Source organism: Chlamydotis macqueenii, chromosome 3 (genome assembly GCF_036417535.1).
Source record: "Chlamydotis macqueenii isolate bChlMac1 chromosome 3, bChlMac1.mat, whole genome shotgun sequence".
Classification (NCBI taxonomy): Eukaryota; Metazoa; Chordata; class Aves; order Otidiformes; family Otididae; genus Chlamydotis; species Chlamydotis macqueenii.
This window is the reverse complement of record NC_141558.1, coordinates 59,344,264-59,360,170: the sequence shown is the minus strand read 5'-3', so window position 1 is coordinate 59,360,170 and position 15,907 is coordinate 59,344,264. Positions and strand designations below refer to the sequence as shown.

General features: G+C 36.2%; 1 protein-coding gene across 4 annotated transcripts in view; it reads right to left on the bottom strand.

Annotated features, from left to right (window-relative positions):
- LAMA2 (laminin subunit alpha 2) overlaps nt 1-15,907 on the bottom strand; it is a 364,351-nt gene that overhangs the window by 107,985 nt on the left and 240,459 nt on the right. For all 4 annotated transcript variants that reach the window (XM_086743476.1, XM_086743477.1, XM_086743478.1 and 1 more), the window contains exons 25-30: nt 14,409-14,588; nt 13,672-13,860; nt 13,341-13,579; nt 8,583-8,700; nt 4,052-4,186; nt 3,271-3,395 (exon numbers count right to left, since the gene is read on the bottom strand). In XM_086743476.1, the coding sequence (XP_086599602.1) occupies nt 3,271-3,395; nt 4,052-4,186; nt 8,583-8,700; nt 13,341-13,579; nt 13,672-13,860; nt 14,409-14,588 (986 nt within the window). The remainder of the gene's footprint in view (nt 1-3,270; nt 3,396-4,051; nt 4,187-8,582; nt 8,701-13,340; nt 13,580-13,671; nt 13,861-14,408; nt 14,589-15,907) is intronic.

The following is a 15,907-nucleotide window of genomic DNA, read 5'->3' as shown; positions in this document are numbered from 1 at the left end:
CCTTATTTCTATTAAGAATGTTGTGAATGTCTTGCTGTGATACTGCACAGCTTAGACAAATGCTGAAAGGGCAGAATCAACGAAGGTCATATCAGAGGGGAGAAAGTCAACAACGCCCATGCTGTAGGCTTGTGTGATTGAATGGTGTTGTCACTCACGGTGATCAAGAAAAAGTAGTAATGGGAAGGATGTGAAACAAGAGACTAAGAAACTGAGCTAACAAACATCCAGCCTTTCCAGTCTGGTTTAGTTTTAGTTTGAATTAAAGGAGATAAGCCAGGAAGAGCTTACTCAAAGGTAAGACATAAAGAAGGAGAAAGGAACCAAAGTCACAGCCATGTGGAATCTTCCAAAAAGGCAGCGTTGGATGATCTTCTCAAGGACATATTAAAGAGGAAACACCAGCCTACAGAGAAAAAAAACCCTAAAAGCTGCCTTCTTAATGATCAGTGAGGGGTTGTATTTCAATCGTAGAAGACAACAGATTATTTTTACTAAGCCATGACATAGGTGAACAACTAGTGACTGCAATGTGTACCTGTGCGAAGTAGCATGTTGCTGCAATATTAGTTCATTAAGTGCCTGCATAGACAGTTAAAACAAACAAGAAGGGTAGACAGAGAAAAAGAAACGAAATATTAAAATGGTGCAATACTGTAAAAATCTTTCAGCTCTCTGTGGAAGAAGAATCAGAAAAAAAAAAAAACGTGGCTAGCGGTGAGCCCAGAGCTCCTTCTCGGTGTGGTACACCCAGCATCCTACTCTAACATGCTTATAATGCATTAAATCAATAGTGCTTGAATGAGTATATAAAATGACACTTTTCAAAAAAAAAAAAGTAAACAAATTGATCTATTACTCACAAACTCATTATCCAACACATTTTCAACTCTATAAAAATAGATCCACATCCCCAGAAACAACTCATTCTCTCTGTTCTTTTTTTTTTTTTTTCAGCTCATCATGTTTGAAGCTGACTGCTGATTGTACAGGAGTATAAAAACAGTACTTAAATCTTAGTGGAGTTTTGTAAAATTTCATAAATAAAATAATTCCACTATACTAATTCACAAATACTATCATGTCAGTCATGACATAATAAACTATATGCATTCCACACAGATTATGATTACTCAACTGCCATACAGTAGCTGGAGGTAGTTAGATATTTTTCCTTAATAGTAACTTGAAGGGCTTTCACTGAGCTGCACAACACACACAAATCCAAGGTGTTATAGCCTCGTTTTCATCTAATTCTGTAGCTTTATAAAATGGATCTATTCCACCTAGGTCTATCCATCTAAAAGTTAGGCACATAGCATCCTCTACCAGCAGTGGAAAATAGAGATGCACAGACAGGCACGCATACACATATGAAACATCTCCCCCACTGCTGTCTCTCCAACAGTGGTTGCCTTCAGTTTTAGCATGAGTGTGATGTAGCATTGTCTGTCCCTGCACATACTATACAGGTTGATGACTACAGCTAACAGAAGTAGAAAGCCCATTCATGATGTCTAGAGACATCTGAGCTAAGCTCTATAAAACCCAAGCAGTTCTGTTTCTGGACATGCTCAACAGCACTAAGAAACTGGATGACTATCTCATGATTAAGTGTATTTACTGCTTTCAGAGTAGGTGTTATTCACTTATCTCCTATGAAGACTTTTCGACAAAAAAAAAGTCTCATGATCAGTCTTATGTCAGCATGACACAAAAGGCCCTGATAATATCCACAGCCATGTACCCATGTGTCTGCATGAAGTACTGGTGCTTTGCTTGCTGTCCCTTCCTCAGGCAGCTGAGCAATTTGAGTGGGCACTCAGGACACGTGTACTACCTTGAGTCCACACGTTTCTTAACTGTAGAGCACTTCAGCGACACCCACTTCCTGTGTTTTACGCTTTTCGATAAGGTACAGAAGTGATTTCTGGAGCACAGTGTGGAGAATATGTCTAAATTCTTGTAGAAGAGTGCCATAACTACCCAAGCAAAGAGTCCTGCTCATTTTCTGATCTGAAACCTCTATTTCTGGGCAACCAAAGGTTCTTAAGCCACAGAAAAAAAAATATGATTGAATGATATTTTCAGCACTTCATATTGCCAGTGAGTAACAGAAAAAGTTTGTTCCAGTGTATTTACTGTGCAAACTGAAAAGTCTGGTCAATCTTGTTCTCTGCAACTTGAACATCATTTCTTGATACTAGTAGGTAGAACACATAATCAAGTCTTAACAGAAACCATTAATGAAAAAGGGTGTAACTGATAAAACCTTGCAGTTAAGACCACATTATAATTTTCTGAGATAAAGGGTATTTCTTTAAGTCTCTTTTATAATTGTTTTGGTTGTTCTTAGTTTGGTACTTAAGAGCTTTGGAAGCCTTCTTAAAAACACTTGCCATGGATGAAAGATCATGATGTGTTTAGCTACTGATGTTTGAGAAAGGGATTCCCTCCTTCAAAATAAACCTCAGACCACCCCAAAATGATAAAACGAAGAGGAAAGAAGAAAAAATACTCCAAACCTGTTGGATATACTGGCTGAAATACTCACTAAAACATTCTAAATGTCAGACAAAGCACAGAAAAATGGTTTTAAGGAACTCTTCAAATCTTTCAAGAGAATGATCATGAATCACAAACTTTTTCAGACTAGTACTAGAGTATGATTCCAAATATAATCAAGAGCTTTTCAGTAAAACAACAAACAAATCTCAAGTGCTAAAGTATCATCTGTTGGGAACACATGTGGAGACATTGTGGCAAGGCTCATTAGCATAAAGCAACCAATAAAATTTATGCTGCAATAACTACATTGCTTTTAAATTATTCTATCTTTCACAAATTGCCTAAAACTCATGTAACATTAAATAAGGAATCAATAAATTCCACAGCGAAGCAAGAAAGGTACTGTAACACATTTATACCATCATAATATATGAGCATAAGACTTTTTACAGCTCCCTTGTGGCTACATTGTACTTGAGTTATGCTCTAGCTTCATTTGTGAGAATACCTTTATAAGACACATTCATTATCTGTTGAGTATTGCATTTTCTAGTACTTATTAATTTCTTCATCACAAATTAGTAAGGGAACAATTTCTGACTTTTAAAGGAATATCAATTAGCAAAAGTAGATACGAAACTTGTTAGTGTGGCTTATATGATGTACCTCTCCTGTAGCCATCTGAAAAAGGACACAGTGAGCCCAAAACAAAGTTCTTGCTTGCTGGAAAGGTAATTCTGCATCATGAGTCTGCTTACTTACTTGTTATTAGAAATGGATAGGGGACAAGCACAAGGCTGACAGTCATCCGGAGAGCCTTGGACAATGCCATAAAATCCCAGCGCACATCTCTCACAGTGGTGACCAGCAGTATTGTGCTGACAATTCTGCAGAGGAAGGAGACAGAATGAAAGTTGTATTTGATAATTACAAGAAAGTAGACAATATTTTGTTCCCAGCCTCAGAGATTCAAACTTATTTTGATTCATAATTTCTCCCTGATATGATTCACAGTGGGACTGCTTGCTTTAAGCATCTATCAAATGCCTGCTGAGTTATATATGGGCTTTACAAGGAGAAAGAATGGAGGGCTGTAGCTAGCCAGATGCATCCTATGGAATTTCTTATCCCATTCATCCTTCTTTCCCTCTTTTGTTCCAGTTGTTGAGCCAGGAGAAATAATCAATTAAAATTCAATCTTACTGTATCAAGTCACACATATTATTACATGCAAGAGCAGTGTTGCATTTATTGCATTACACATGGTACATTGCCTCTTTAGTTCGCAGATATTTAGTTTTTCTTTTTACACAAACAGTAATTAAGAGTCAATAAAGCACTGCATAATCTGAACTTAGAAAATCAGAAGGGAAAACTTTAAAGGTAGATGGTTTCCTTTTTTGATGCTCCTTTAACTTTAACACTTAAGCTACTTAAGCAAAATTGGATTAAAATATTGCCCTCTATTTTTTTTAGAGCAGTTATACACCTTATGAATTTTACATTAAGATTAACCTAGTGCATAAGTTCAGAAATTTAATACCTGACAAATTGATGTTTCAGGGTCACACATAGTACTGTGTCCGTGACACTGACATACAACACAGGCACCTAAGGACTGAGCAGGTGTCCTTCCCGCAGGTGAAGATGGAAGCCTATAAAATCCTGCAGAGCATGACTGCAATAAAAAATATGCAGAAGAAAACAAATCATTACAGAGTGGACTAGGTATGGGGAGCGTTGCAAGCTCATCTTTCCAATAACCAGTTTTTACAAGTTGTGAAGAGAACCTGACAGGCTTCCAGCTGTGTTACAAACAATATACAGTACTTCACAGATAACAAGAGCTAGCCCTAATTGAAAACATAGCTGAAAAATCCCTGGAGCACTCCACTGGCACCAGGCTTTTCATATTACAGCCTGAAAGACCTTCCGTTCAGATGCAGAACACCTCACTGTTCTCACTGTGCATCAAGCATCATTCCTTTCACTTCTTAAGAATAAGGTTTGTTTTAGAAATAATGTTTTTGCATGGACTGTAGAGAGCAAGCATAATGATTCTGATTCCTTCACCCTTGGTGAGTTTTTCAGGTTTGACAAGCTAATATCTGCCTACATACTACCTGATGGGTAACAAGCAAAAGTGGAACAATAATAGTAAAAAACCTGGTTGCATGGCTGCTTTATTCATAGCTATATAATTTAAAGACCATAAAAGTACAGAATTCAAAATATTTAAGGTTTTGCATGTCTTGGGACTATTAGCCCCAAATTAGATTTATCTATCACTAAATTTCCTCTACCCTAGCTTGGCAATAAAATTCCGAGAGCAACCCAAAAACTAGTAGCAAAGCTGGCACATGCAAAATCAAGCACCCAAAATCTTTATTTCAGGCTTATTATGCTAATGTATGAACGTGTCTACACAGTTCCCAGAATATGGCAGCATACAAATACAAACAGGACCATTTTGTTAGTTCAGGCCATTAGGGGTAAGTGCATACAGACAACTCCCTGGTCCCACGTATAAACCCCACCTCCTAGAGGTGCCAGGAGCCTGTGAAGGCTGTCTGTTGAGGTCATTTCCTACTGTTGACCATAATTTTTGGGAAGAGTGTGAATAGCACACTTTTCACAAAGCAATTAAATGGATGCAAAATAAAACAAAAGTGAATCTGGAGTAAGTAACTTTTTGTGATTAAAAGCAGGATTCTTCAGTCAAGGACTAGCTGACATGCTAGATTCTATTCATATGACACCACTCTGACAGTTTTATAATCATTGCCAAAACCTCCAGGAGTCTAAGTTATGGAAAAAGCATAAACATAATTATTTTTTTTAGAATTACAAAGAAAGTAATCTAACTTACTTCTGCTTTTCCTCTTTTATTTTTACTTAGACCACATTAAGATCCTTGAAGCATAGACACAGTCTATCTGCTTTTTTCATGGTTTGTGAAGAATTCCAATTGAGATAAATAATGTCAAATGAAAGTAATTTTGTTTCTTACTACAATTTCTTAATTTTATCCTCCCTTTCCATCCCCAGAAGAGTGCTTGTCCAAACATAAAATGCTATAAAGCACAGCTTTACAAGTTCTCAGTAACTTCAGGACTGAGGTATAAATATATGGTACATCCTCAAACAAATCTAATCTCTAACTGTTTTTTCTGATATGCTATTGACACTCTCCTCATCTATTTTGATCTAAGCATTTCTGAGATGGAACAGGACACAGACAAAAGATGAAGCAGACTACATTTTTCATTACTAGTTTGGAAGTTTTTCAGAAGTAACCATTAGGGAAATTCTTAGCATGGCTTTTTCAGCCTAGATGTAAAAAAAAAAAAAAAAAAAAAAAAGAAAAAAGATATAAATGTCACTTCTAGTAAAAACTGCTGTGCACATAGTCCTCACAATGCAATTACAGGATAAATCATGGAATAGATACATATACCCTGTTAGCATTTTCTTTAAAAATGCCTGCGTATCAGATGCTTTTTTCTCCTGCTGAAATTAAATAAACCTTCACAGAACACACCAGAACCTTCACTGAGCACTGAGTACACTAAAAATAAACTAAGTTATGAGCATGTGAAGATTGCACAACTAAGCACAAAGTATGAAGGTTGCAACCAAGACACTTATTCCAGCTCCTGGTGAGTGTAAATTAAAATAAAGTTCTAATTACATTATCATAGCTTTTCCTTTGAAAATGCAATTTGCTACAGTAATTTAAAAAAAATCTGTACTTCTGAGCAAATGTTGGAGCCCATTAATTTCTCCTATATATTTCCACACAGTCAGGTGTATGTCCTTACCAAAATAGTGTGTAAAGAAAATTACTTCATTCACTTCCTTACATATATTTCCTTTGAACTCACTGTTCCTTTTGCCTCATTTGCTGCATAACATAATCCTGTAGAACATCTGAAGGGACCAGAGTTCTCGCAGATAACAAGGCATCTTTCCCTTCATTTATTCGCTACAAATTTTCTCCCATCGCTAGCTTGGGGAAACCCTTTACAACAACCCGCTTATTCAGGATGTCTGAGGAATTTGCAGAATACTCAAGCTGGTTTCTCCTGCTACCTCCACCTAGCAATTGCAACAAAGGCATTTGGAATTGCTAGTCCTGCTTAATAATAAAAACATACTGGTTTGCACACAGAAAGACTGCCAGTCTCATCATCAAGAGCACATACAGTGAAAAATGTTAACTTCTATTCTGCAAAGTATTATGTCTTAAATACTTTCTCTGGTATCTATCATAAGATAAATTTTACAAAAGCATACAAGTCAGACAATTTTCTACAAAACTTGGGCACTTCTGAAACATGCAGTCTTCAGCATGACAATTTTTAGGTAAGAAAAAAAAAAAGTAATACATGTATAAGGAGCACCAAGTTCGCCGAGTTGACCAACACTTTTCTCCCAGTGTTCAATGAGTTAGAAACTTACCAAACTTCAATGGTTCAGGATAAAAGTTTGCATTAGTATCTGATCTATTTTATTTTATTTTAAGACACAGTTATTAGACTGCTTCTAAGAATAAAGCAAAATACATTATTTGGACCATGTTCCAGAATCTCTGCTCCTCTTTACAAGCAGCTCCATCACTTATATAAGGGGTACTGAAATTAGAAAGGAGGCAAGCTTTTGTGTATGGACTGAGCAAGATGATCTTACGGAAGTTCTATACCAGCACTGGAAGAATAATAATTGTGGGAAGTAAAATGGAAAGATATTTACCAGAACTCATCGGACCTTTTCAATGTACTTTCATAGATCCACTTAGATAAATTATAAGTACTCAGAAAACTAATAGTTTTAACATGTGCAGTAGACATTTCCTAAAACTTTGAAAACATCTTCAATGAAGCTTCTTTCATCAAGCACAGACATCCTACAGAATGGTTCTCATCTACATTTTTAATGCATTTGCAGTGCTATTTTGAGTAGTCAAGCACAAAAAAATGAAAGCAAAATGGACAACTTTCATCCTGTTAGCGTTGGTCCACAAAGGCATGCTTTTGGAACAGTTTTAAGAGGAATGATCAATATGAGGAATCTACAGGTTCTGAACTATGAACTGCCTTTTTGACTCAGTGTTCAGAATGTTCAGAAATGTCAAGTTTTGCTTTTGAAATTACTTCTCTTTTAACATTCTGTTACTGAGTTATTCATTATAATACAAGCATTTAAGAAATAAAAATTGAAATGCTGTTTAGCTTTTTTTCAAAACAAAATATTTCAATCAATCACACAGCTATTAAAACTTTATATGGGAATTTAAATGTCAGACAAGGCAAACTGAAAAATCTGGAAAGCCTTTACAGAATGGGACTTTAAAATTCTGCATGGCTCTGTTTAGAGTGCTTGGTGCTACAATTTTAATAGCATTATTTTAACTTCTTTGTTTACAAATTAGTTTTTATACTGTGTATGGTGAACTTCATTCAACTGACAGATCTTTAACTTTTCAGGATAAGCAGTATGTAACCTTTAATTAGTCACTATTACAAATGTTAATTTATCGTTTACTTACAAGTATCAATAATTTATAGAATCAGTTGGTTTTTTTTCAATTGGACATAGAGGTTTCCTGTGTTTTTCTCTACAGATTCTGCAAATCGTGGTCATGATAGAATTTGCATATAGTTTAGCCTTTTGTATTATGTTACCATAATATGGTAACATAGTACAATCTGTTGTATACAGTACATTACAGCAGTTTTATACTGTTATCTGTCCAAAAATGCTTGATCAGTCAACATCAGTCACACAATTCAGCCTCAGAGATGTTGACCCAGTAAAGCTCACTTTCCTGTATTCTAAGTATTTGAGTCATCACCATGGTTTCAGTGGCATATTTGCCTAAAGCAAAAAAAAAAAAAAAAAAAGTGCTTAAATTCCTTGTGAAAGAGATACCTGAGAAAGAATGCAGTAATTAAATTAAGGGAGAGTTGTTGCTAGTTAAATGAACTCACACTTTAATTACTTATCACACCTGACTAATGAATGGACTGAAGAAGGTATAAAGACTTTTATGGGAAGTCACGTTAGTACTGTACCTCACAAGACAAACCAGAATAACCCAATGGGCAGTCACATTTCTCAATCAAGTGAGCCTGAGGAGTCATCCCAGACACAGTGCTGCCTTCAGCAACTTCCATTGAGATCTCAGAAATCCTGAAAGAAAGGAGCAAACATCTCTAATGAGATTAGTCAAGCACTAATTCAAACCTGGTTAGTTCATAGTCAGCTGGCATGGGATAAAATGGTCTTATCTGGTTGCTTGTAGGCTACTTGGTCTACAGGAGACAAACAGCACTATCGTTGCCTCTCCTAAGGAAATAACAAAACTACCACTACCTTCTGTCTTATTTTCCATTTCTAGGCAATAGTATTACTAACTCTTCTCTCCTGTTTGAACCTATCTCTTTTTTAAAATCTCTTTTCAGCCAAACTATTAACAAAAGCTCATACCTGATTCTTCATTTGGAGGGACTTGTTAAGAAATGGAAGTCACATACTAAATGCAGTTCCAATTAATGATTCTTATAGGTATGGCAATAAAATTGTTCACCAACTGAGCTTTTAATGAGGCAACTATTAAAAAAAAAATTATCCTCAGCAACTAAAGCAACCTAACAAGCTCTAGAGCAGACTTCAAAGACATTGGACACTTGCCTTTTTAGCAGGAATTTTAAGATCTATAGGCAGATAGTACTTTTTTTTTCTTAGGATCATTTAGACACATAAAGAAACAGTTTGAAGCAAACAAGAAATCCTACTACAGAAGCAGCTGCTAGTATCAGAAATGGATATGCTTCATGGTACAGCTTCCAAAATTTTAACTTTTCAAACATTTGTTTGATTGTATGAATAATAATATCCTTGCCTCTCAACCACTCCCTGTCTTTCCAGCATGCATGCTGATCTGCCCAGTAGGGTTGAGTACATCATGGACAAAGACAACAAACTTAATATGTAATGAAATACACTTAATCCTAATGTACTGCAATGCTGTTCTTTTAGCTTACTTCTTTATTTTGGGGGGTTGTTAGTTTGTTTAAAGGAATGCTATGATCTGGAACCCCTTACTGTCTTTGAGAAACAAAAGGGGAGAATAGTGTAAATTTTAAAGCTTCAAATATATTGCCAACCTGAAAGAACATGTTGAAGAATATGCGACTAACTAGCTGAATAAACGTCGCTAACGCTGCCAGAGTCTATCCATTAAGCATCTGTGCAAAAGGCTAATGCTGTGGAGCCCACAGAACTGCTCAACTCCTCTTCATCCTCACAGTCTGTTAATCTACTCCCAAATCTTGATTATCGAGCGACTGAGTGACACTCTTCTTCTGCACATTGGGATATAGGCACCTATGCCAGGATGACTGCAGGGAAAGCAAATGCCCACCGCTGAACTAGATGAGAGTTTTGTGATTGAGCTTAGGTGATCAGACCCATACCTCTTGATACCTTGTGTCAATGCAAAATCCCCAAATTATCTAGTAACTTAAACCCTGTGTTCTCTTCTTACTACCAGAAGAAAGGGGTTCTTGAAGCAGGGAAACCGAACAACAAAACCCAAGCAAACAAAGCCAGGTCAGAATAGAAGACTAAAAATAAAGAGGGCAAAACCATTCAGATCTGATATGTCAATGTAAACTTATGTTGAAATCTCTGTACATTTAATGGAAAAAACAAAATGAAATCCGCCTCCCCATCATCTTCAAGACTGCGGCGATGGTCTGTGTGCTGCAAAAAACCTATTTACTGTCAGAAAGCTATATTTACATAATAATATACTCTGGGACCACAAAGCTACCTGTTGTTTGTGTGAAAATGTTACTTAAGGAAGGTCAGGCTTGGTTGATTCTCGGAACATGTCTAATAGGCAACAGCCCAACAACTCCTACTTGATCAGAGTCAGGGATATTGAAATAATTCACAGTCAAATTGAAAGCATACTTCCAATTCAAACTCATTTATTATTACAGCCCAGTTGCCTGAAAAGCAAAACAAAATCTAATACAATAAATGTTTCAATTTAGAGCGGTGAATACGAAAAAGAGGGCAACAAAATGAACAATATAGGAGAAAAATGTTTAGCTTTGGATTCTGAGCAGAAATCTCTAAATCACTAGTAATGCTGCAGCTTTGAAGCAGAAATAACATTAGCATTGCTGCTAAACGATATAGCTAATATAGCGCTAACACTAGAACCGGGCTATTTTTATGCTTCCAACTGCTGCTGCTGCTTTGACTTTATTTTAAAATGCTTTTCCTGTAGTTTATCACTTACCTGCAGCTTTTAAACTTTGCAATTGAAATTAAGGCACTATTAAAAACCTTACAAAAATTTTAAATACTTCCTATATAATATTCTTCTCCTCCCCAGTTTCTTTTGCTGCATACTTTTCTACTACGCACAGCCAGGTAGAAGGAGAAGCTTTACTAGTTTAGAACAGGGTCCTTATTTAGAAAGCACAACACACTCTATTTAAACAAATGCTTTATTATAAGTCACTTAATTCAAACATATCTTTAAAGCTGAGTATAAATATTGTCCTTTAGAGGCTCTCAGACTATTTTTAATAAAATCCTTCAATTCTTATGCAAGCTAATATTCCACTAACCTTTAAAAACATTTTAGGGGATTTATTTTGTGGTCTTAAGCTAAATTTCCTCTGAAATCATATAAGGTGCTAACTTGAAAAAAAAAATGTATCCCTGTTGTTTATTTTCTACTTAAAGTCTCAGATACCATGTGATGAATATTACCTATGTATACCAGACAGATCGTAAAAATCTATGGTAACAGAACCAATTCCAAAATCAAATTCAATACAATATGCAAGGTCATGACTTCAGATGGAGAGTTACCAGAAAGAACAGATGAACTCTTCGCTAAGTCCTCCTGTCACATAAAATGTCACATTCTGAAATGCCATACTGTAAAAATACATTTTGGTTCTTTAAGCACCACCTTGCAAACCTGCCCTGAAACTGAAAAGTCCTTCTCTGTTCTATGCCTCATTACACTAGGTAGCCTTGATAAAATGGTGGCGCATTGCAATGCAGGTCTAGTTCAGTCACGATGCTCATATGCATCTCAGAACAAAATCATGAAAACCGAGGCTCATTTTCATAACTTATGCTGCTTGCACTGAGATAGTATTTAGTTTTTGCTTCCACAGCAGAACTAGGATCTGTAGTGCATAAAGGGAAGGGAAGGAAGAAACAGACACAAAACATGGGTATGCTTCTCAAATTTTCTATGGCACACTGGGGTTACTTCCCTATATCCTTCCACAGAGTTCCCTATGCTTGTAATACAACATCCTGAATTGACTATGCCAAAAATAAATGAAACCAATGTAAAACATTAGCATCTAGCCAGTGCAAGCTGGATGAATACTTTCTGTAAATGATATACTTGAAATAGAGACAATAGCAGCAATGACTGTGCTTTCTGTCACATAACACTGTAATGTTGCATTGTATCTGTCCCTACTATTCACCCTCATAAACATCAAAGGTCATGTTCTTATAGACATATTTGTGACCTAGAAATCTAGAAATAATTTTAGCCTGTCACTTTTATGACAAAATCATAGAAAGGACCTCTGGAGTTTATCTCCAATTATTTCTGTGTCCTTGCTAATAAATTCTGCTTGCAAAGGATACTGTTATCAAAAACTTTTAGGAATAGTTTACGTAATCTATTCCAGAAACTCTTTGCCCCCCCCGGAATTTTTCTCTCCTGTCTAACATGAACCCTTCCTGCTGAAGTTTAAACTCGTTTCTTTTTTTGACTTACCCACCATGGCAACAGAGAACTGATTCTTTTATTTCTCTTTGTGACATCATTTTATGGATCTTAAGGTAATTTCTAATTTCTAAATAAATCTTGTTCTTTACATCTTCTCTCATAGGTGATACTTCCTGACCTGTGACTGTTCTCCTTTGAACACTTTGATATTTTTTTTCTTGAATTCCAGTATCCGAAACTTGATGCTCAGGCTTTACTAGTGTTTGGTGGAAGTAAAAGACTCATTTTTTGCACTTTATAGGCCGTACCTGTTTATATATGCAGCTAGAATATTTGCATTTCTCAACAAGAATATCATTACTGAATCATGTTCACCTGGTGATATGTTGTAAACAACAGACCCCTCTTTGAAGAATAGGTAACTAAGCAGTTGTTCCTTCTTTGTTCAATTCACTACTCCTTTCAAAGCAGAAAAATCTTATAGCTGACCTTTAGATTGCAGCAGATTTTTGTATTATTCCCCTCATCTTGCTGTCTGATGCGCACTTCAAATTTAGTGTTATCTTTATACCACCATCTATTAATGAATAAACTGAAGAGAAAATGATGAATATATCTGCCCTGAAAATACTGGATGAAGTAACATTTCATTAAAGGAGTACTCTTTCATTGTTGACTTTTTACCTCATTTCCCACCTGCAAGAGAAAATTCCTTCATATGCTAACCTTTATATTTAATTACAGCATCATGTTTTCATAAAGTAGATATTTATTCAAAAAGTACTTTGGGTTTATTTCAGGATACACATGCTTACATGTGTTCTCTGTTCTAGGATCCTGAAAACAAGGATTTCATTTGCCTATTGTGATTTAAATTTTCTATTGAATAAAATTTCACCTTCCTGCATCTTCTGTTATCCTGAATGCTAACTCCTGTTCTTGTCAGCAACTGCTTATAGCTTATGTTATGAATAAAATTCTGCTGGGAAGCTCTGTCAGGTTATCTGTGACTATTGTACTATTTCAGACCACTGCATGAAATACGTACCTGCTCTGCCTCATGATATTGCCATGAGTAGCCTTTATAAGAATGTAATGAATATCATACAACACATTCAGGAAGTCTTCCCGGGATACAGCTCTACTGGGTCTCGAGTCATCTCCATAATGCTTCCATGTGAAATCGGCCTGGGACATCGTCCTATTGACATTTGGGTTATCATGATAATATTCCCAGGGCACAGTGCCTCTCACTCTTTGGTCATCACCATAATATTCCCATTCATGCTGAAAGACAGTAATACAAAACCAGATTATTAACGGTATTAAAAAGAACCAAGTACTTAAGTTCTGGGGAAAAAAGCAGATAGAAATGTTACCTCTGTCATCTCTATCTCATGCCTTGTCAGTTGCCCAATCAGAGGGGCAGCTACATGCCGGACAATAATTCTTGTATGGGTGGGAGGCCCACCTCTTATGATGACTTGTGGGTAGTAAGTAGTAAAACCTGTCTCTTCTCGTGCTTCAAAGTAGATGGCATATTTCAGTTTCCCTCCATAAGCGGTAAGCTAAGAAAGCAAAATACAAAAGTACAAAAAGAAATCTCATTTTCAGTTAGCTAAAAATAAATTCCTGGGCATATGTAGGAGCTAGATACACTCTGCACCCGTGTGCAGTCTGATGAATGTGTGCATGGCAGAAAACAGCAATACATGCTTGTGGAACGAGGGCTGTGTTCAAAAATACCTACTGGCAATTTGTTACTGTACTACACTAAAACCAAAATGTTATCTATTGCTTTACATGTATCTTAGTGTGCCCCAAAGTTTGTGTTTAGAGAAAGAAAGATCTAAACTTTCCCAAGCCAAACAAAGAAATATCAAAAGTGCAAAATAAATGTTTAGTGTTTATGCTACAGACTTATGACTTTCCATGAAACAGAGAAAATAATTTTTAATAATGGGATGATTTTTTAATTTTTTTTTTTATTTTGAAGTACCTTCCACTGTGTGATGACACGTTTTACGGGGAGGGAAAAAAGGCATTGCAAAATACAAATGTCAGATTTTAAAAACATATAAATCCATGTCAGTATTCACTGGAATTTGATGTTTACCTTTCGTCCCTCAAACTGCTCTGGAAGTCTCCAGTAAACAGGTTCTGAGTGAAGATCCTGCATCACCTGTTCTATATTTGCTACTATTTCAGGAGGCTGGAATACAATCCCTGAAAGAGTAGTGCGCTGAAGCTGTTCATCCACCAGCGGCAGTATCAATTGCTCTGGCTTCAAGACCACCTATGCATATTCAAAAAAATTGAGAAGAAAATCAAGTCTATTTTTCCCCCTGAAGTGTTAGTCTTTAAATTCTAACTCTTTAAAAAATTATTTCTAGGTCATTTCTTTTCACATTATGAGCAACTGGTCACAAAACAGTCTTACTACTCCTTCAGGTATCAACAGTGATAATAACAACTTCCCCCTCAAGCCTTTTGCACCTTATCTGCATGTTAACAAAGAACATACTAGCATTGGTTAAAACAGTTTCATCAGCAAGTGATCCCATGAATTTTATCAAATTGATTTTTATACTGGTATTTCAGATTTGGGTCTCTTCCGTTCAGAGTGTGAGAAATGTACCTTACAAAGCAGCATTATTTCTTACCAACACTTAAACATTACTGGGGCTGAGGAACACCGTGCCTGATTCCTTGGTACTTTTACACAGTAGTCAAGCTAAGAGTTCTCCAGGTAACATGTACTGAGTGAGGGCTCAGGGTTTCTGTAACTCTAAATTCAGATTTAATGAAAAATACAAGGATGCCACTTAGACACTTGTAATTTTCTTATACTTGTTGAAAGAGTTTCAATAGCATTACAAAGAAATAATTATTTTCATCAAAAACTCTAGTAAGAGTCTTAGAAATTCTGTGCAGATGAAAGTATCACAGGAAGCGTGTGAACAAATTAAAGGCTGGTATCAAAATGGCTTTCTCCCAAAGAGTGAGGAAAACAAAGAAACCAAATGCAGAGTCATATATCTAACAGTCATCACATCAACAGGCTGTTCACAAGACAGGGATCGGGCAATGAGGAATCAACCAAGCCCTGTAGTGTACTTTAAGCATCTTGGTATTTCCATTTACAGCAGCATGTCTAGACTGACCAGACATGGAAGCATTCCTAACATTGCCAGCGCTAAGTGAGATTTCCTGAGTTCCTATCATAACCATATTTTACTGTTCACTACTTCACACATCAAGAAAGTGGTCCATATATTTGAATTTCAGATCAGCCTTGCCTTATTGTCATAGAGGACAGGATTTGCTTGTTTAAACACGTATAATGCCATTTAAAGCACCTGAAAGTATCTGAAATAGCTACCAGTAGCTGGCAGAACCCAGTCTCCCTCAGTTTACAACTCTGAATCAATTCTGAAACAGATCAGAGTACCAAAAACTAAATGAGGCATGGACATACTTGTTGAGATATGAGCATAAATGCAGAAGGAAATTAATCAAGAGACACAAAATAATCAGGAGGTTTAAACTATGTTTCTGCTTTGTGCTTTCATAAAGGTCAAAGCACAATTTTCCAGAACTGTTGCTGTCGTGGAA